At 40.9% G+C, this 22,989-nt stretch overlaps 1 protein-coding gene across 3 annotated transcripts; it reads left to right on the forward strand.

Annotated features, from left to right (window-relative positions):
* Window positions 1-2,265: 2,265 nt before the first annotated feature.
* prkacbb (protein kinase, cAMP-dependent, catalytic, beta b) lies at window positions 2,266-22,632 on the forward strand. 3 transcript variants are annotated; one of them, XM_084327525.1, is made up of 11 exons: window positions 2,266-2,579; window positions 6,070-6,171; window positions 9,570-9,631; window positions 10,109-10,237; window positions 11,456-11,554; window positions 11,826-11,908; window positions 12,663-12,813; window positions 13,198-13,293; window positions 15,786-15,908; window positions 16,633-16,797; window positions 20,795-22,632. In XM_084327525.1, the coding sequence occupies exons 4-11, from the start codon at window positions 10,175-10,177 to the stop codon at window positions 20,918-20,920; spliced, it is 906 nt and encodes a 301-aa protein (XP_084183651.1). In that variant the 5' UTR covers window positions 2,266-2,579; window positions 6,070-6,171; window positions 9,570-9,631; window positions 10,109-10,174; the 3' UTR covers window positions 20,921-22,632. The 3 variants fall into 3 exon arrangements, with proteins under 3 accessions (XP_084183651.1, XP_084183649.1, XP_084183650.1); XM_084327523.1 differs by lacking the exon at window positions 6,070-6,171; XM_084327524.1 differs by lacking the exon at window positions 6,070-6,171 and having other exon boundaries at window positions 12,687-12,813.
* Window positions 22,633-22,989: the final 357 nt, after the last annotated feature.

Consider the following 22,989-nt stretch of genomic DNA (forward strand, 5'->3'; position numbering starts at 1 on the left):
ATGAGGGCAACCAGGGAACCATTGTGATTGCTAGTAGGAACCCAGTGTGTCAACATAGATGTAAACATGTCAATATAGAAAATATCATCTCATCAGATCTGCCATCAGAGAAGAAAGAATGACACTGGTTTACTGTCCAACGGACGACAGGGTAGCAGACACTATGAGGAAACCTGTTCCAAATTAAAATTGAAGGGATTTACAAGGGTCATGTTTAATGTGTAAATATTGACTGTCATACCCTGTTGATGTTTTGGATTATATTATTTCCTTTGTAAAATGTTTTTCAAAGAAGTTATCCAGTATGCTAATACAAACCCTAAGTGGGAGTGTTGAAGTCAGAGGTTCGGTGTAGGATTGTTAGTAACTGTCTAACTGCATATATAACTGTTTCCACTAGAGGGCGCTCTAGGCGGAGCCACTCAAGAACACCACCAGGTGGCGAGTATAAATAGAGATGTCTCCTCCCATTCTCTTTCCCCCAGCCTCTCAGTGAGAGGAGAACTGTAGAACTGCTGCTCTGCCATGTGAATAAATAAACCACGCCAGTTAAGGCTCAAGGTAGAAACCATATGCCTCTTGACCACATTATTGTCGCCCTATAGCCGGATTGATTGATTGATTGATTGAAAACTTTATTAACAGATTGCAGAATGGGTACAGTACAGTACAGCTCAATACATACAATTGTTAAGGGGATGCAGACCAGAGAAAGACTTTCGTCTTGTTTACATCAGGGTCCCCCATTTTCAATTCATCGTAACATATATGACATACATGACATACAGATAGACAGTACTGCTACATCTATACATTTATGACATACCAGATTTGCAAATACAGTACTGTTTGTGATACCAAAAGAGTCCAGAAAAAAAAGTATATACATTTGACGTAGAAACTGTACATTGGATTGGGTAGGTGGGGGTGGGGGGCTGTACATTGGAGGTGGTTGGGTGGGTGGGTGGGGAGGGGGGGTTGGGTAGGAGTGGGGGGGGGAGGTTGGGTATGAGGGGTGGGTGGGGGACACTGTACAACTGTACAAACAAAACTGTACATTGGAATATTGACAAGACCATACTTGGTAATTTACTGTACATTGGAGGGGGTTGTTAGGACATTTACAGGGGCCAGTTTCGAATTGCAGTCTCCCGTAGGTGTTTTTTGAGTGTTTTTGAAAGTGGGTAGTGATTCACATTCCTTTACAGCTTTTGGTAGGGCGTTCCACATTGATGTGGCATAATTGCGAAACGTGTTTAGTCCCTTGTTTGAGCCGAATCTGGGTTTAACATGATTTGTGGAGCTCCCTCTGGTGTTGTGATCGTGGTATTCACTGACCTTTGGGAAGTATTTTGACATGTACATGGGTACCTTGGTCGTGTAGTGTATCTTGTAGACCAGGCCCATTGCAAGTTGCTGTACTCTGTCGTCTACTCTAAGCCATCCTAGGTTGTCAAAGTGGGCAGGGGTGAGGTGGGTTCTAGGAGTCAGGTCAAGCAGTAGTCTGACCAGTTTGTTTTGAGATGTTTGTAATTTTGTTTTAGCGCCTTTGAGGTGCTTTGGATTCTGTCAACACATGGGGGCATGGTTAACCTAGAGTAGACCGATGAAAGTGTCTGTACTGAGTTCATTGACACTGCGCATAAGTCTCACAACAAATAGTTCAAGAGTTATGAAAGTGGACAGGGCTTATTTCAATGAACAATGATAGAAATGATTCATAAATATTTGTAATGCATACTGGTATATCAGGCTCACTATGGCATTTCCATGTTGTAAACAGGGGCCAGAGAGCGGATTACCTAAAGGCTCTGAGCAGCGAACCTGTGTAGTATCACCCTCGTGTTCACAAGGTGTAACTTTACACTGCATATCTATTTTAATGGACAATGATATAAATTAATTCAAATAAAAACTTGTCATTGACAAGTCCAGATCCAGAATCCACGCCCCTGGCCTGCTGCCATCCTTGCCTCCGGATAGTCCCACAGATAATGAAACACACAGACAAACAGACACACAACCAAGCGCATTTAAGCCCCACAGGCTTCGCCGGTTGTTGATAATTAAATGTAACATTATACTTAGCTTTTAGTAGCAACTAAAAATAAGTGCAATGAATGTGTGCCCTTAGGGAATAAAAGATCATGCAACGCTTGCCATGTTGTGATGAAGAAGGAAAAAAACGCGGAAGCTACGTCCAGTATCTTGAGACACACATCTCTGGCCAATCAGCGGCCATGAACGCTTGAGGGGGGAGAAGCCGAGAAGTGACCGCTAACCACCGAGCTCCATGTCAACGAGATATAGCGAGGAATTCGTGAATTAGTAAAGGACTAAAATCACTCAGAGAGGTGATTGTTGGAAGGGATTTGGGACTTCATATTTCACATGCCTCGGCCCTCATATTTATAACGGTTAATAAGGTTGTTGATTATAAAGAAGAAACGCTTGGAAAAATACCAACATCAGCAGTAGTAGTAGCTAGCTACCGCCATCTCCCCCCGCAGTCGATCGCCGTGTCTTCCATACCATGGGAAACGCTGCCACCGCCAAGAAAGGCAACGAGCTAGAGAGTGGTAAGTTGGGGTGGTTGCTCTGGATAAACAGTATAATAATGTACACATAGATCGGCCTTGTTGCTCATCATCAAGCCAGCACAAATCGGTTACCGTTAGCTCGCTAGCCCGCTGACACTGGAATTGGCTCTTAAGTAGTGGCAGTCCCTTGACAGCTATAGGCATGAGAGGGTGAATAACGTTACCCCCCCCCCCCCCCCCGCCGCCGCACATTCATTCCAATGTAAACAGTATCTGGTTATAGCTACTACAATACATCCCGTTAGTGCGATTTGACCTGTTACGTAATGCAATGCAATTGCAAGGTTGTTGTCTTTGATCTGCATACAAAATAGTTGGAGGCCTAGTAATAAAGCTTGTAGTAGCGAGATAACCCGGCGGAGAGGATGTTGTCATTGGCAACGTTAGCTGTAAGGGGCCAGTGTGAGTGTTCTCATGATCTCTTGAATGTAACGAGAGCTACCTGCCATGCAAAATGGTCGTTTAATGCATCCCTCTTAGATGAAAGGACCGTTGGAACAGGATATGCCGACTGTAAAACAGTGTGTATCCAACATAACATATGATATAAAATAACATAGTAGAATCAACCAAGCTTGTTGACCATCTATCCAGCTAACGTTAGCTTTAGTTGGGGGATTAGCTTCCCCAAGCCAGGCCCTGTCATTCCATTGCCTCTTGATTTAGCTCTCCTGGCCTGTACTGTTAGCAGTGTAGTTGCACCATTATGGGAATCTCTGGCTAATGGCTCAAAAGCTCCAGGTTATAGCTAACCTACATCGTATTTTGAAATACAAAATACAATATAAACAACGCCATCGTGTCATCCACAACTGGATGTATTGAGGATGCAGTCGTCTTGTTTGAAATATAGTAACCAATGTGGTATTCATTTGTAAGTACTGCTTTATGAATCAAAGAGGCAAACTGCAATTTTGCAAACTGTAATACCAATAGAAACCCACGTGTAGCTTGTTTCTTATGTTTAATTTGAATTCCAAAACTCCATGTTTCAAATAAACAGTGGCCATTGTTGTTGCATCATCATTAGAATGTTCAGTCCTCACAAACATGTGGTAGGTTAGCCTAAATTATATAATTTCAGTGTGTCAGCTTTGATACGGTAGGTTCTGTCTGTCTCAACTATACTTTATTGTTACATAAACAAAGCTGTCCCTCAGTGAAGCACAGTGACCAAATATGGAGAAGAATTTACATATGCCCTCTTTCCATTCACAAAACCAGGCTGTACTACAAGTCACCCACACGAATTATCTCTCTTGTCTTGTTTTATTTATATATTTTTTTAGAGCCTTATTCAATCTTGGTGTAGTGAAGGTCCATACGCACACACTCTCTTCACACACACTTTGTCATTGACTGGAATGGCTTGTCATCAGACATTGGTCAGAGGATAAAGGGAATTAACACTAGAAGCTTTGAAAGGTTTGACGTAACTAGGGCCACTGGTAATTTGTGATTGTGCACTCTAGGGCTGAACAATTTGGGGAAATAATATCTAATTGTGATTATTGTGACTGATATTGTGATATGATTTACCATATTAGAGAGAATGATGAGTTTTTGCCTCATTATTTTTGCGGGATCTGTATCAAACAAAGATGTTTTCAAAGGTGTCTGTAGGATATGATTTGTAGGCCAGGACATCTCTGCAGCACCACAATACTTAATTTAGAGTGGTGTTTGACAATTTTTTTTGGATATTGCACCAAGCCATATAGCAATTTAGATTTAAAACATCTGATCAATTGTTCAGCCCTACAGTACACTCTGACATATACCGCTGATAATCAATGCACATCCTTCCTATGTGATAAATCTGAAGTGTTTTCCTTTGCCTCGTTGACTGGGTAATACATGGACAGCGGTTGTTTTTGTGTAAGACCTAGGCTACTTTAGTAAACTGCATGGGTATCTCCATGCAGCTTTTCATATACTGGCATTACGCACCTATTCTTAGAACAAATAGGCTAAACAGAACTATCTGTGGTCAGTAATGCTCCCAGGTTGTTTAAAGCTGTGTCCTTTTATTGTGCTGTGAATCTGTTCTTTTTGAGATTTATAGAGGTGTTGAGAGAGACCAGACACATTGCCAGCCAACTCAGGCATCCATCCACGGAGGCAGGGATGATCAGATCACCAGCCACGGCTATCATACTAGCTAGCATGTCTTCCCACTGTTGCCGGTGTGGTTATGATCCCTAGATTCCCAGGCCGGGGCCATGTAGCTGTTAAACCTGTCTTAAGCTGACACTGCACCCTGAGCTGATTTGTCTAGAGTGTAGCTGCTATCACAAGTTGACCTGATTACCTATATAGCAGTGTACATGTGTCAACCATCCTAACCTCAGGGCTCGAAAGGGTTCAAAGGGGCAACGATAACATTATAAAAAGGACCCAAGTTAATTTCCTTTTGCAATGTTTAAATGCAATTTAGTTGACAGGAAATACATTTGGGTTCAAACTGTTCCCTAGCAACAGAATTTCAGTGAAACAGTCTATAGAAATATTGAATTTGTCCTTTCAGAACAGTTGGACCTCGTTCTGTTCAACAGTTGATAACGCTATTAGAAAATACTAATAGGCCGATCTAATCCTTGTCCTGAATAATACAGCAGACATACTGTAGGGATGATGCAACAATGCTGATATCAGAAGAATCAGAAATCGTAAAGCAAAGGTTGTGATTGGAGGATCAAGAAAAGAGGAGAGGCACGTCTAACATGTCAAGCAAGATTTCTGGCATTTTTTTACATGGAAAAATGTGTTATGGTGAAAAATTAATTGGGGTCACTGAGGGCTGGGCGATATGCACAAAACATGACATCACAATATCTTCTGCAAAATACAGGCTGATTTGGCATATGATGCCTTTCTTTTGCTAATACATGGCATAGTACTACTAATTCTATTTGAATCCCCTTTCTTATCCCAAAGTCTTAATGATATTGTTGCAAGGAACAAGTTTTAGATTTTAATTAGATAGTAATTTTATGTTGTGTGTACATATCATGGATGATGGTATAGTAAAAATCCATACCTTTGTGTGGATCTATGATGATTGACGACAGTACACATTTTAGATTTGTTATACCTCCCAGCCCTAGGATAAGTGTAGTGTAGTGTACCATTTAAGCCCACTTAGTCGCAACTTTGACACTTAATACAAAAAATGTGCTAGTATATCTTGTTCTTTGATGTCTCACCCAGTTCAGTAAGTTCTTTTGTGAAAATGAGTCCACAAATCATTCTCAACAAATCAGATATGTGGACAGCGACTTAGAGATGGTTATGTATCAGCTGTTCTGGTATAAGCTAATCACATAGTTTACAAACAAACTGGTACTGAGGCAAGTTCAGGCAACCCTTACAACATCACATTTACATTTCTAGTTTTCTTTTGATAGTTACTGATACTTATTGTTTGTAAAATAAATTTCAATTCAATTTACAAGTGCCTTTCTTCCAGGGAATTCAAAGATCCTTTGCAAAAAAGGAACAAGGAACACGGACAAAGTAGAAAACAAACGATACAAGAACATGGTCAGAGATTGAAAGCAGATTTGAGGAGGTGTGTTTATTTGAGTGCATTTTTGAAGGAAGGGGAGTGAATGGAGTTACTGATGTGGGCGGACGGATGGGCAGAGAGTTCCAGAGGCTGGGCGCAGCAGAGGGAGAGGCCCCCGGTTCTGTGCTTGGTCCTTGTTGTGGAGATGAGGAGGTTCAGGTTGGCTGCATCTGCTGGGGGGGGGGGTCCATGTCATGGAGTGCTTTTGTAGGTGATGATGATGAGGAGTTTTGAAGTGGATTTGCTGTTCTATCTGGGCCCAATGGACAGAAGAATAATAGAATAATTCGCTTATTTGTTCCCTCCGCAAAAAATCACTGTTGTCCTCTTTAAGCCCAGTATGCTGATGGTCCCAATAAGCTCATCTCCATGTCTTTGAGAGATATAAATGGGGAGACTGATCTGTTGTTTGGTCCACATTGCAAACAGCAGGCTTTAGGACAGGTATTCAAGCCGAATGACAACAGAATGAGTATTTTTCATCGGATCTCTGCTTACTGAAATTAATATTATTTTGCTACAGTATAAAGATGTGTTGTAATTTGTGCGTGATATGCTAACCGCACAAAGAGCAGACAAGACAGGCCTCCTTCGGAATACAGCTGACAAATGACACATTTGAGACGAGTAGAATACGTTTTCACTGTTTAGAAAAGTAATAAAATAGAGATTGTAATAGTTAAATCATAAAGTGGGCTCATATGGAAAAGGGAACACACATGGTCTTAAAGGGTATGTTATGTACCCCTTAAGCCCATGACAGACCTTTGACATGTTTACCTTAACACATTAATATTTGGTATAAATGAATTAGTGCTGTCAGGCGATTAAAAAAATTAATCTAATTAATTACAGGATTTGTAATTAATTAATCTAATTAATCGCATTTTAATCGCATTACCATTTTATGCCTCATATTCTATATTCTATAATCATATTTCAAATTGCATGTGACCGGATGGCAGAATTCAGTACTGTATCTACAAAACCTTCTGTTTAATCATCTTCCATCTATTAATTTGCTTAGATTTTTCAGGTCTGGTCAATTTGAGCATGGTGTTATTCACAGTCAAAGATAAAAAAAAAGATTTATTGATATTCTCATTTGGTTCATTACAATTTACTCAAAATAAAATGTTCATTCAATCAATCACAGTGCAGATTGATTGATTGAATGAAAATGTTATTAACAGATTGCAGAATGGGTACAATACAGTACGGCTCAATACACACAATTGTTAAGGGAATGCAGACCAGAGAAAGACTTTCGTCTTGTTTACATCAGGGTCCCCCATTTTCAATTCATAATGAATTGTAAGTAAGGGTGCAACTTGCACCGTACAATCCATTATTTGTGGATCTAGCCCACAGTATTTCTGACACTGGGAATACATTCCCTGAGATTCATAGATGTCCCTAGAATCAGATACCAAGAACATGCAAATGGACCATATTAAAAAAAAATCTGTAAATGTGTATTCTACATGCTTATGGAATGAATGAGATACAAAAAAAATATTATTATAAAAAAAAAAAAAAAAACTTTTTTGTAATTAATTTTGAGTTAATTTTCATAACGCGATTATTTGCTGTGTAATTAATTAATCTAATTAACGCGATAAACTGACAGCCCTAAAATGAATACATACTTTTTCAAATGAGATTTATTTTAATTTGATGATGATCTGATCTACCTTTAGTTTTTTACTTGGGGTATTACATATAAAACATTTCTAAATCCAGATTTTGGTGGTCTTAAATGGTACACATAACCCAATATCAATACATTTTAACCAGTGATCCCAAACTGATGTTCTGTTGTTCAGTAAAAGTAACAAATCGGATGGAGATACGTAAAGTTCAGTGCTCTGAATCTCAAGCCCTGCCCTCTTTTCTTTATCCTCCCTCATCACAACCGTCGCTTCCCTCATCCCTGAAAAGGGCGGGGCTTGAGGTAGGTTCACTTGGTATCGGTGCATCCCCTGATCGAAACGCCAACGCGGGCCGAGTTGTCACGCAAGTTGTACAGAGCAGATAAGGTTATCACATTCTTCTCCCCGAGCAGAGAGCCTACCCTGTGGTACACGTCCAATCTGAATGGATTTGCACCACTGAACATGTGTCACAAGGTTCTCGCCGCGATCTCTCCGTTCTAGGACTTCCTGTCACTGCTACAGTAGATACAGTTTACGCCTGCTTTCCTTTCGCCACGGGGGGGGGGGGACATGTCCAATCTGTTGTGTTGTGTCTCTTCTTGTTGCTCTCTTCACCCTACATTTGCTTCACTTCTGTTGATCTGATATACTTGTTACATGAAAATCTATCTTATCTTTCTCTCCTGTCTCTTTCCGTATATCATCCCCATCCGCGTGGGTGATTGTTCCTGCGAATCCGCTGTGATCTAATAGAGACGTTTGGTATGCCCATTCTTCTAAAAAAAAGATGCACACAATGACAGAACGGCATTGCCCTCGTTGTGATGACTGGCTTGCTGTGAATTTGTGTGTTTTTGGAAAAATAACACCTCAATGTTGTTTTTGTCATCCACATTCTGTCATTCTGGACATCTGCTGTCTGCTGTGTTTTCCATGTAATGTTGGTTTGTCCTTGCCTGTCGTGTTTCTTTTAATACCGTGTGAGTTTCATAGCCATTCCTACAACCAGTTTTTTCTTTACCAGTACAGGAAGTGATGCACAAGAGGTCAGTACTCAGGGGGGGGGGGGGGGGGTGCTTTCCCATGTGCAGGCGAGATTTGCACTCCTCTTTTGAAAATGACAAATGAAAAAGGAGGAAATCCTAACTGAGCCTCTTGGCATCACTTCTTACTAGTTTGCCTGTCTTGGATGTTGTTATTTGTGTCTCTGTGTTTTTTCCATATCCCATCCCTCGTTCCAATTTGATATTAAATATGGACGAGAGTTAGACTTTACCTTTCGTCTTTTCCATTGATTCCTTTCCAATTTTATTTTCTGGCAGCTGCACCCCCCTGGTCCTTCTAGTATTCTTGTGTAGCTTTGGTATTTTTTTTACCAGTTCCATCCAAAACCCCAAATTAATTTCTTAAAGGAACATGCCAACATTATGGGTAATGTCAGGCAAGAAGATGGATACCAATTTCCTCTATGCGTTCAGTAATCTATCCAGTTGCAAGCTAGCACAAATGAATGGAATCGGATATGGACCACTAGCCTAGCTTAAAACTCTCCCGGAGTGTCCATTTATTTGTGCTAAGCTAGGCTAGCTTGCAGAGGAAATTGATATACATCTTCTTGTTTGACTCTGGAGATACAACATATTGTTGGCGTGTTCCTTTAAAAAAAAGAGAATCTTATTGGTGTCTGTGGGTGGAATCAGGTCGGAGTACTGTGTGCTAACTGTGTACATCTGTCCTCCCTTACAGTAAAAGAGTTTCTAGCCAAAGCCAAAGAAGACTTCTTACGGAAATGGGAATGCCCACCACAGGTAAGAGTAAGGCTAAGTGATATGGGAAAAAATAACTATCACCATAAGTAGATGCTTTTTTACCCTTGTATTTATGCATCTTTACTGACGAGATAAACAGAGGGTGAAACCAGGATTCGTAAGCTAGTGCAGATCATTTGAATGTTATCAGTAACATTCATCAGTATTCTGATGACACACGCACACTGACATAGACTATTCCTGTCTGCCCAGATCTGTACTCATTCAGGAGTTTGCCCAGATCGGAACCCGTTCAAGTCTTGGAAATCAAACATGAAATAATCTTGACTTGCATTGGTGTCGACTGACTCGCTCCCGATTCACCCAAATCACTCCCTCACTCACTACACACACACATTACACAGCCAAATCGGGCTAAAAGTTGTTTAGTGTGTGTGTGTGTGCCTGACCTTAAGTAAAAGTTAACATTTGGAACAGCAATTAACGTAACGTATGCTGATGTTATTATGTTCACAGAGCACAACGTCCCTAGATGACTTTGAGAGGTTAAAGACTCTCGGCACTGGCTCGTTTGGAAGAGTCATGCTGGTCAAACATAAAGGAACAGAGCAGTACTTTGCTATGAAAATACTGGACAAGCAAAAGGTCAGTAACCAGAGGATGTGTGTTTGTTTTTAAGATGGAAAATATAGCAGTTTAGTGCCTCATACATATAATTGATGGGCTGTACTGGTTTCCAGCATAATCTTTTCACTGGTTCTCGACTGGTGTGCCGTAGATTGTGCTGGGTGGTACTAAATTGTAAAGAAAATGTCAAATAAGCGGTTAAATCTTCAAAAACCTCAGTGTAATCCGCAAGATCCTTATTTTAGTTTGTTTTGGTGAAATCTATTGGTGATAAGTGATCATTGCTGTTGTGTTTTTGAACATTCATGCTGCTGACTACTGAGTTGGTCTTCTAATCATTCCAAACAAACTGCTGTTGCTGCTGGTGATGTAAAACACATCACTTCCTGTTGCTGCTGGTGATGTAAAACACATCACTTCCTGTTGCTGCTGGTGATGTAAAACACATCACTTCCTGTGTGCCGGATGATTTTCCCGGGAATGTCCTACCAGACGCCACTGTTTAGAACAGCCGAGAACAGCAAATGTAAAAGCAGTCATGAACTCTGTATTAGGTAGAATATTGTATTATATCAATTGGTGATCGAGAGAGGGAAAATAGACATTTATTTATCTGAAAACGTTCAAGATTATTACTTTAAAATATGATCAAATTAGCCAATGATCCTGCTTTGTTCCCACAAAGTTAAGACAATTAGCTAATTGGCTAGCAGCTTATGCAAGGCTTTGTGACATTTCCCATTAACAATATCTTATTCCAGATTAAGCAATTCTCGATTATTCAAGTCTTGGTTGGTAATTTGAAAATAATGAAGGGTTTTTGGGTGTTGTGCAAGCGTGCTACAACATTAAACTGTAACTAGAATTAGACCTATGTGATGTCATTGTAATGTGATCTTTTTGGAGAGCTGGGTACTGTCTAGAATTTACCTATCTCAAACCCTGCCCTTTGAAGTAGAGGGGTTTGAGCTAGGTCAACTCTTAAGAGAATGAGTCAATGTCATCATTGAAACGTTCGGAGATGGCTTTCCCATGCGTCTCTCTGAGAACGTTGGGACCTCATCCTCTTCATCTTATAGTCCACTGTCTGGTGTACTGTAGTCCTTTCGACCTTGAAATAGTAAAAGCCACATGTTTATTTTTATTATTTTCTGCTGTCTAGTCATCTGTCTAGTCATCATCCCATTGAAGTTGTAAATGATTTGACTGCACATTGTTCCCTCCTCCATCTCATAGGTGGTGAAACTCAAGCAAATAGAACACACTCTAAATGAGAAGAGAATATTACAGGCTGTGAGCTTTCCCTTTCTCGTCAGACTTGATTACTCCTTCAAGGTACGCTGTTTTTATTTTCTTCGTGTAGTGTTTTTATAGGTAGCCTGGCAGATACCCACAGACTGGCGGAGAGTCCAAGATAGTCTCTTTCTATTTCTTTGGAATATACAGTATAGTGAATTTTAGGCCTACAAAACAATTTTCGATTGTAATATTTTTTTCAGCTATATTTTTTTTTTGTGAATAACCGTTTACTCAAATACATGTGTGCACCCCTAGCTCCTATACTTGATTATCAAGTATTAAACGTTGTCTTTTTTACTTTTCTCAGGACAACTCCAATTTGTACATGGTGATGGAGTATGTTCCAGGAGGAGAGATGTTTTCACACCTAAGAAGAATTGGAAGGTTCAGGTGAGTGATCCTCTGCTTAATTTGTTTTCAAACTATTGTTAAAAGAACACGCCAACATTTTGGGAAATTAGCTTATCGTCTTCTCCAGAGAGAGACAGGAAGATGGATACCAGTTTCCTCTCTGTGCGTTCAGTAGAAAGCTATCTGGCTGCATGTTAGCCTAACTTAGCACAATGAATGGAAGCGGACATGACCGGTTAGCCTAGGCATTATCCAACTAACACCTCTCCCGAAGGCTAACCGGTCATGTCTGCTTCCATTCATTATGCTAAGCTAGGCTAACATGCAGCCAGATAGCTTCCTACTGAACGCACAAAGAGAGGAAACTGGTATCTATCTTCTTGTCTCTCTCTGGAGAAGACGGTGAGCTAATTTCCCAAAATGTTGGCGTGTTTCCACATTTCCAAAATTGATTTGACAGATTATTATTGTGTAGACTAATAGGACCAAATACATCTTGCTTTTAGACCGCTAGACTGCTACCCTACAGTGTTGTATTAAATCTGTCTATTTCTCAATCGATTTGAGGGCTTTGGCTTCATTTCACTTCCAGAGAATAATTTGGGGACCCATTCTAATGTGGGTCCCACACTCCGGGGGACGAGTCTCAATGTTGGATCATATATACGATTATTTGATTGGGAGTGGAATAAAAAAAAATCTTGCATGGTCTTTTGGGCATTGCACACTAATTTGTTTGTTATTGTCTTCACATGTACTTATTTATACTTCATTATACATGTTCTGTGAACAGAATGTTCCCCTTTCTCCCTTCCAGTGAACCACATGCCCGTTTCTACGCCGCTCAGATAGTGCTGACATTCGAGTACCTCCACTCACTAGACCTGATCTACAGAGACCTGAAGCCTGAGAACCTCCTCATCGACCATCACGGCTACATCCAGGTGCGCTATATAGGAATCTTTGATTGAATTCGTATCTTTTATTTTTATCTTATCTTATCATAGATTGAAGTTTCTTAACTCCAGAAGGGTGTTTCAATACACGTGTTATACTATAGTAACAAAATACTAAGTCTGACAATACAACGAGCAGTTAGTAAAGTATGAATTAGTAAAGTTAATATAGTATGATCTGATGATGAGTAAAAAGGGGTGGGATTTGTTTGACTTTTGTGTTTTTTTTTGTTTTTTTTTATAAACATTTATTATTTGAACGGCTTATATCTGTACTTGATGTTTGTTTGTTGTTGTTGCATATTTGAAATAAACTTCAATCAAATCAAATACTATGAATATGTTCCTAATGTTTATACTCTTGGCTCCTAGGTGACAGACTTTGGATTCGCCAAGAGGGTAAAAGGCAGGACCTGGACGTTGTGTGGGACACCGGAGTACCTGGCACCAGAGATCATCCTCAGCAAGGTATGGATCACGTCTCCCTATCGCTGCATCGCTCCGCTCATGCATCCCTCAGCCACACTGCCGAAAGCCATGAAATCCCATTTATCCTTGAACTGTTTGGTTTTGCTGTGCCAGTTCTCGGAACACACAGTGAAGCTTGTTTTATGTAGAGATGGGAATGATCAGATTTCTTTTTTTAATTGGGCTATTTATTAAATATGCAATATCCAGTATCCTTTCGTAGTATATCACTGTCAAATGAATTGTCATAACACGTTTTAATGCTAAGACAGAAAATATATATAACTTTATATATAATATATATAGGGGCGGCTACGTGGCGCAGTGGGTAAGGCGCTCGCAACGAATGCTGGAGACTAGGCTCGAACAGGATGCCTCCTGTTCGAGCCCCGCTCTCCACATTGCTTTCAGTTTAGCTGGTCGTCCACAGTAATACACATTGGCTGTATTACGGGGAGGGAAACTGAAGGGTGGGGATCGGGCGTTGTGGACAGCGACTCCTACAGGTCGGTTGGTGCGCCTGCGCAGTAGAATCAAGAAGCGACGGGGGCGGGGCCCCTCCAAAGCCCAGACCCCCGACGCTGGAAGATCGAGCCGCGCAGGTGAAAAGATGCGACGGCTGTTACCTCGAGTATCGGAGGGGACTCGTGCTATGTATGACTTAGTCCACATTGCAGCCGGCTTGTGGGAGGCAAGAAACAACGTTCGAAGACAGGGGAGGGTTGAATTGGACGATATGAAAATTGGGATGGGAGAAAAATAGAAAATGGGAGAAAAAGTGGATCAAAAAAAAATATATAATATATGTAAAGATAATAATAACATGCAGCTGCTGCTATTGGTGTTGTGTTTAAATTTTAGGATTGTTCGGCTAAATTCCGTATAAACCTGTAAAATCCCTTCTGGTAGACTTTTAAGTTATACATCAACATTAATAGGACAGATAGATTATGTAATATGTAGCTGTAAAGCACTTACTAACTAACTAACTCATTGTCACAATTAATATGAAAATAATATATATAGAGGAGTTTACCTTGGAATTAATGATTATATTTGGTTTGTATGAAGGCATTAGATAGGATAGGATATCTTTTTATTAATCCCTCACGGGGAAATTCAAGTGACATACACATACAGGTGTCACCGCGACATAGGCGGGAGGGAGGGAGGGAGGGAGGGAGGGAAAGAGATTGTCCGGAACCACCGTTGCAGAACCGGAAGGAGCGGGGATCAGGCTCTGACTACAATGCTGTCAGCTGGGGGGTGGGACTTGGTGACGAGGCAGTCTTCTTGGCTCCCCCCCCCTCCAGCATGCATACTAATTAGCTGCCGTCACCAACATGTGGGATAGGCGCCAGGCATACATGTGGGAGGGGGGATGGCGTATGGCAGGGCTATTCAACTAAATTGTTCAGGGGGCCACATTGTCAGAAACCCAAGGGGCCTCCCCGTGCTATGAATATATGTACACTTGACACAACACGCAACCACATTTTCACAACTTTTATTTAACTACATTGCAAAAGTAGTATACTTTTCAAAAAAAGTGCTTCATTTATGTGCCACATCTGCAACATCTCCTGCAAAAAGTGCTTCATTTATGACTGTGCAACAACTGCAACATCTCCTCTTCAAAATTTCAATATAAAAATAAAATAAAAAACAAACAAGTGCATGATGTGCATCTGAACATTCTAACATCAACACTTGAACAAAAAAACACATTTATAGTGCAGCTGAGCTTATGAAAAAGTGCTTCATGTCTGTGCAACAACAGCAAATCACAGCATCTTATCAGCACTTATTGTCCACTCTTAACTCTCAAACATCAGGGGGGTGGGGGGCAGACAGGCGTTCATAGGAAGTGAGGGCTACCCGCAAACAGTGATGCAAATGCTCATTTGTCAAGGAGGCACGGTTGCTTGTTTTAATGGCATTCATGTGAGAGAAACTGGATTCACAGGTGTATGTTGAGCCAAACATTGTTAGCACATATATTGCCAGCGTTTTTATTTTGGGGAATGTCTTGACATGAATACACTTTATCCAAAATGTTGTGGTGGATTCATTCTCAAGTGCCTGCTTCAGAGCAGATGATGCTTGCATGTCAATTATTTCAAGTTGCAGGAGACCTTCATCAATGTGAAGTGATGCAAGAAACTCTTGTCCTTTTGTGGAAATAGCAGCTACATTGGCAAATGGGTTGCTCACAAAATGCATCAATTCTCTGGACATGTCAAATTCATCAAATCGACTTGCAAAGTTTTCCCTCAATTTATCAATGAAATCTGTCATTAATTGTGTGACTTTTGGCTCAATTGTGCGTGTTAACGTTGACATAAAAAAAAAAAAAAAAAAAAAAAAAATATTATCATGTAATCTTTGGCGGGCCGGTCAGAATCATCCCGCGGGCCGGATCTGGCCCGCGGGCCGCCAGTTGAATAGCCCTGGCGTATGGCAAGTTACATGACATATTGATTTAATTTCAGGGCTACAACAAAGCTGTGGACTGGTGGGCACTGGGAGTCCTTATCTATGAGATGGCAGCCGGTTATCCTCCATTTTTTGCAGACCAACCCATTCAGATCTATGAGAAGATTGTTTCTGGAAAGGTAAGCACATGTTTATCTTTGTATATTCCATTACTGTTGTCTGATTGAAAACAGGGTACTGTGGTATGAAAAGGTGTAGTATTTTAAGAATGTACACATTAGGCGGCTGGGTGGCACAGCGGACATTGCACTCGTCACCAACGCAAGAGACACCGGTATCGAATCCGGCTGTCAGCGTTGCCTCCGGCTTGGGCCGGCCGTCATACTGACTCAATTGGCAGAGATAGCGGGAGGGAAGTTGATGGGTGGTGATCTGGATGTTGTAAACAGCGACTCCTACAGGTTGGTCAGGGTGCCTGCACAGCAAAGACAGGAAATGGCGGGGCAGTGTGAGCCTCCTACACGTTACTCCTCGCCAATGAGAGTCCGCGCTGGCAGGTGAAAAGAAGTGACTGGCTGCCTCCACATGTATCGGAGGGGACATGTGATGGGCTTCTATCCTCCCTACGACCGGCCAGTGGGGGGCAAATGCGAGCAACGATCAAGACAGGGGAGGGAAGAATTGGCACGGCTAAATTGGGATGGGAGAAAAATAGAAAAATGGAGGAGAAAAAGTGGATACATTAAAAAAATATATATATATTTTTTAAAGAATGTACACATTATTTCGGTGCCCCAGGACATTCAATTCAATATCTGAACGATATCTGTAAAGCTGGGAATTTTGGAGAAAACTGTGGAATTTCAAAGGTCTTAAAGGAAACCAAACCATTGTTCCTTGTAGGTACGATTCCCTTCCCACTTCAGCTCTGATTTGAAAGACCTGCTGAGAAACCTGCTGCAGGTGGACTTGACCAAACGCTTTGGAAACCTGAAGAACGGAGTCAATGACATCAAGGGACACAAGTGGTTTGCCACAACAGACTGGATTGCCATCTACGAGAGAAAGGTAAGACATGATATGTACAGCAAGCTCATGCTGCAGTTGTATACAGCACTATGAAACATCTTCTTGTATAGCTATGAGTTAGGGTTGGGTATTGAAAACTACAGTGTGGCTCTAAATTGGAACCGGTGACTCCCAAAAAGGGGGGAGATTCAGTAAGAAACATGTGTTTTGAATCTCTATTGATTCCTATAGCATATTTCTGTCTCGTTCCCCAATACGAGTTAACTGCATTGAGCATTTGCCATTTTGCCAAGTTGTAAAAACCTGCCAAGACCTATTGCTGGGACCTCACATCACATCATTGATGACAAGGTTGCGTCAGCCAAGTATGTGAGCAGGGGACTTTTTGTTAACTTGCTGGGCCACGCTTGAAGGTCTGGCTGAGCTTCACAAAAACAGATACACAGAAAAACACCTGCAGCAAATGTACTTCTTGCAATCAGTCGCTGTGTTAGTGCTTTACACTTGAGTACCAGAACATACCGACAGCTGTAAACAAATGAGAATCCTTAAATGCAAGTTCACAGAGCACCCCTCCACCTCATACCCAGAGACCCCCTGTTAAAGAAAACTCCTTTCACTTTAGCCATGAAGGGGAATATGAGCAGAGAGAGTGGAGAAATGTCACTGAGCAGTGATTTGTGGTGAATGGATACATCCCTTGGCAACAGCTGTCTCCTTATTTAGACACTCGACTAAATGCATCATTATCTCATTATCCACAGCAGTATCAGGGATGTGATTTTTCCGTTTTAACCGGATTTCCGGTTTTTCTGACCTAAAATCATGATAGAAAAATATTCATATATATTAAAAAAATATATATATATAATAAAATAAAATAAATAAATAAAAATTAATGAGCTTTATGTATGTTTTGATTATTTTTCCACCTGGTCTAAGTGAAACGCGTAATCAACATTTATCAGACCTGCTATTCTTGCATAACAGATTTTCATTGGCTATAGATAATGTTAGCCGTTTTGTTGAGTGGCGCGAGATGCTGTAAAGACGTCAACACACTAGGAAACACACTAACACTGAATTGCTTTTGTAAAACTGACCAACCAGGGAAGGTTACTTGCAAGCAGTGCAGCAGTCTGCCACTCAACACTACTCAAGGGAGAGCAAGCATTGTCCAGTTAATGTGAAGCTCTGTAGAAACATCAAACTCTCAAGCATGAGGTACAGAAGCCAACCTAGACATAACCAAGAAGCTGAGATGGAGAAATGTCACCACCTTCATTCTCAAAATCGACCTGAGAGCAAAAGAAAAGCAAAAGAGTCCATTAGTCCAACTGCAGCCCTTCGCAGTAGGCAGGCAAGACTTCCAGAGGAGGCGGTTACAGGTGTTGCACAATCTGGTTGCAAAGAAGAAAAGATAAGGTCCTAACGTTATTGTTTGACCCAGGATGACTTGGGAGGGGTCAAGATGACCCCCTTTAAAATGTTTAGGGGGACACTGAGATATTTGATTCATTTTCTTTGTCCCTTTCCCCTCCCACCTTCCTCTTCCCTGTAAACAGTTCAATCTATACAAATAAAATGTGTTCATTCATTCAAATGGAGTGTTTATAAAATTTTTAAAAAGATAGTTTTGAAAATGTTCAGGTTTTTTTCTTAAGGCGCAATCACATCCCTGAATTAATGATACTAGGCTAAATGCATCATTATCTCATTATCCACAGCAGTATTAATGATACTAGGCTAAGGGGCGGCTACGTGGCGTAGTGGGCAAGGCGCTCGCCACAAAATCTGGAGACGCTGGGCTCGTCTGTTTGAGCCCAGCGCTCCACATTTGCTTTCAGTTTAGCTGGTCGTCCGTACTAATACACATTGGCCGTATTAGGGGGTGGGAAACTGATGGGTGGGGATCGGGCGTTGTGGACAGCGACTCCTACAGGTCGATTGGTGCGCCTGCGCAGTAGAATCAGGAAGTGTCGGGGGCAGCGTGAGCCTCCCACGCATTACTCCTCGCCACTGAGAGATCGAGCTGCGCAGGTGAAAAGATGCGACTGCTGTTACCTCAAGTACCGGAGGGGACTTGTGCTATGTATGACTTAGTCCACATTGCAGCCGGCTTGTGGGAGGCAAGAAACAGCATTCGTGACAGGGGAGGGTTGAATTGGATGATACGAAATTGGGATGGGGGAAAATATAGAAAATGGGAGAAAAAGTGGATTAAAAAAAATGATACTAGGCTAAATGCATCATTAGCTCATTATCCACAGCAGTATTAATGATACTAGGCTAAATGCATCATTATCTTATTATCCACAGCAGTATTAATGATACTAGGCTAAATGCATCATTATCTCATTATCCACAGCAGTATTAATGAATTTAATAAGCCGCCTTTCATCCTTTTATAATGCATCAGACGCAGATGACTGCAACTACAGGCTATGGCAAAATAAGAAAAATATACAATTGTGTCATTGTTCACAACTTAACTGATTATAGCCTAGATGTGCTAAGAATCAAAGGTAGACTAGTTTTTGTTCTTGATATTTATTCTTCTCCCCCGCCAGAAATATTAGAATTCGGAACCGAGATTCCATAAACAATGGATTCAATAGGCAGAATCGTTATCGGAACTGGAATCTATCAAATCCAAACAATACCCAACCCTACTGTGATGCTAACATTAGGGCAGTATTGTTTTATAATGGGGACCTCACAGGACTGTTTGCATCATGCGACTAGTGTATGTGATTTATATTTATTAACTTTTGTCCGTCCCCTTTCTTCTTTCAAAAGGCTAATTAGTTCATCTGTGTTTCAGAACCATTCACGCTGGTACCCTCCTTAGTGTTGCATGACCACATCTGAATAATAGTGATGGTCGCATAATTAACGTCGCCATTGGGACAAATGTGATGGGATTGTGTGACACAGAGGGAAATGAGCCATTTAAAAAGTGGAATTATCAATGGGGTGATGCATAAACGGGTATAGTCAGTCAGTTGATGCATAACAAGTAGTATTTATACAACTGTTGAATATACAGGTAGGTCTGATTGATTTCATCCTGGGCTATTCACAACCTCTTTGTTAAAGAAATCACAAGAGGTCTCCAAGTAAAGGAAAATTGCTGGACTGCCCCACTCAGCTTTTTGAATGAATCAAGGAAACTATGAAAGAAGAAAGGGTCAACACGTCAGAATACCAGTGTTCTCTATGCTTGGTGAAAATTATATTGAAGCCTGTACTAAGATTCTAAATATACAAGCTATTTGAGGAAATAGACATCAACCAATATATCAAACGTTAGCTAGTTAGCAATGCAACACATTTCTGACATCCCAGGTAATAAATAACCTGTTTAAATGACATGGTCATGAATGAATGAAAACTGGACTTTGAAGCGGTCTTTATTTGTAGCACATTGCTACATCGTAATGCAGTGTACACACGCATGCGAGATGGGCGGCATGCATTTTTTTGGGTCGCCGTTGAAATGTCCTCTCTCCGCTTGACCCATCCCGTCGTCATTCGCCTCAAGGGCAGCCGGGAACAGACATTGGTTGCCGAGGACCAATCCAAGTGCACCTGTCCGTCTTCGCCAGGGACGCGACAGCATTAGCGATCTGTTCTGCACGTTTTTCCATTGTCAAGTACTTGCAAGTACGGGGAGAACATGCAAACTCTACACAGAAAGGCCCGGGAGATACCCCACCTGGGTACCTGGCAACCTGTGGTCACCAAGTGGGAATCGAACCCACAACCTTCTTGCTGTGAGACGACAGTGTTAACCACTACCCCACCGTGATAAACGAGGAGATGGCTGAGGCTGAGCGCCATTCAACTCAATGTCGGCAACGTTTCCACACTTGGCACCAATGTGCATTCGCGCGCCGACCCTTCCTTCTTTTATAGTTTTCCTTGTAATGAATAAGGAAACTAAACAAAACAAATTAATAATTAAAGGCTGACATTCATACCATGCAAGGTGTGTTCCTTAAAACCGTTTGTCCTTCTTCTTTTGCTCCGGCAGGTGGAAGCCCCGTTCATACCAAAGTGCAGAGGTCCCGGGGACACCAGCAACTTCGACGACTACGAGGAGGAGGAGATCCGCGTTTCCGTGACAGAAAAATGTGCGAAGGAGTTTGCCGAGTTTTAGGACTTGAGAACGTGGATATTTCAGGGCTGAAACACGACACACGAAATAAGAGGGGGGGGATCTTTGCACTCTTCTAAAAAAGACTTGGGACGGAGCAGAGACCATCGTTGTTCAGACCTACTATGTAGTCCCTTCATTCCACAAGGCTGAAGGAGGTCACCATGATCCTCGGGTGCCGTTAACCCCTCACTGTCACACGCACCTGCATATTAAAGCAGACACGTTTTTGTTTTTTTTCTGTTTTTTTTGTTTTTTGTTTTGTTTTTTACCTATCCACTTTTTTTTTCTACTTTGAAGCAGTTCTAGTCTTGGATGTCGTGCTCCCTTTCATAATGTGATATCTTTTTTTCCATTCATGGGGAATAACGGGAGACAGTGGCCAATGTTAAAGTTGTTACTGATTTGTCTGTGGGCAATATGGCACACAGTTGCGCGGGTTATAGGGCGTTGCCACTAGACGTCCACTGTGGGTATATTATGGTCTGTTACAAGTCCCAAGATGGGAGAAGGAAAGAATATTCCCTCTTATCATTGACTATGGCAAGGTTTTGGCCAGCTTTCAGAAGTTGCATTTGTCCTATGTCCATATCTGTTTTGTCAATTTTTGTAAGACATTTGAACACCTTTGAGTGTTTTAAAGCATGACCAAAATAGAGAACATATAGGGTGACAGAATAAGGGGAGGTTCTTTAGTTTCTTTTGCTTTCGCCTTAGAGAACCTCAGAACCCACGAAGCATCGATTCACTGTCCTATTGGTATTCTGGCCCAGTCACAGCAATGATAAACCTTGGTACTGATAGAAAAAAAAGTTTGATTCATTTGAATCTCTGTTACATGTCTAGTTTTTCATTTGGTATCTCACTATTATTATTATTATATATTTTTTATATGTATCATTATATCCACTTCGCTCCCTAGATTTCAGGTCTGCTTATGGGGGATCCTTCGATTAGAGTTTGTGGAGCAATATGACTCCAGTATGTGGGAAAGAGTGAAACTAAATCCTTTTGAGGATTTTTACAAATGTGGAAATATAAAATTTACCAGATAAATTTGTATAGTGTTGTGGCTTGTGCCTCAACGTTGTTAGTGAAACATTAAAGACAAATAAATACACATTTTATAATTGTAATGCAGAGCTGTTTTGAAATCTTCTGAACAGGATGAATTGAAAATGGGGGACCCTGATGTAAACAAGACGAAAGTCTTTCTCTGGTCTGCATCCCCTTAACAATTGTGTGTATTGAGCTGTACTGTACTGTACCCATTCTGCAATCTGTTAATTAAAGTTTTCAATCAATCAATCAGGATGGCATAACAGCAATTGACCAATCTCAAGCCCGCCCTCCTTTCTTGATCCTCCAATCACAATTGTTGATTGGAGGATCAAGAAAAGATGGCGGATTTTGAGATGGGTCAATTTCCCCTATTTCCCCCCCTCTCTTGCCGTTCCTAAACTGTTCTCCTTGTTTGTTTCATTCTTATGAAAGAATGTAGAGTTGCAACTTATAGGTATGCATATTTGAAAAGCTTGTTTTCAAGGTACATTTTTCCTCACAAATACACTGGCTAAAAAACAAGACTGCTCCTTTGTATCACATGTAATCTAGTCATCGTTCAGCTCATTACATTATACGTATATACATTGTTTCATATATATGTTTTTATTTATACACATTAGAGATGCTAATAAATTTTATTTTTAAAAGTGTCAAAAGTTTTTGTCATTCTCTTTGCAATCTCAGTGGGTGAGTTTGATTATTAACATTATTTACCCATTTCTGCAAGGGTATTTTTTTGCATGGACACATAAAGGTAGAATCTGTAATGCTGTCAAACAGCGACCTCTAGGCAAAAGAGTCCCTCTTGGTACTGTGCTTTGTTTACATATCTTGGTTGTGACCGACAATACAAATACCTCCCATATCCCCGACCACTGCTCCTAAACGCAGAGGATACATTCATAGTATGTTAAATGTATTTGGCAAATAAAGACTTTACTTCCTTTCTTTCATATTATAGCTATTCTTACATACATCCTAGAGGTAGCTGTTTGATATATGATTTG

This window comes from Notolepis coatsorum (assembly GCF_963971535.1).
Source record: "Notolepis coatsorum genome assembly, chromosome: 13".
NCBI classification, from domain to species: domain Eukaryota; kingdom Metazoa; phylum Chordata; class Actinopteri; order Aulopiformes; family Paralepididae; genus Notolepis; species Notolepis coatsorum.

Coding starts and splice junctions, on each gene's coding strand:
- prkacbb (XM_084327523.1), top strand. CDS start 2,534: ATGGGAAACGCTGCCACCGCCAAGAAAGGCAACGAGCTAGAGAGTG. Junction 10,238..11,455: donor AAATACTGGACAAGCAAAAG/GTCAGTAACCAG, acceptor TCCATCTCATAG/GTGGTGAAACTCAAGCAAAT. Junction 11,909..12,662: donor AGAAGAATTGGAAGGTTCAG/GTGAGTGATCCT, acceptor TTCTGTGAACAG/AATGTTCCCCTTTCTCCCTT.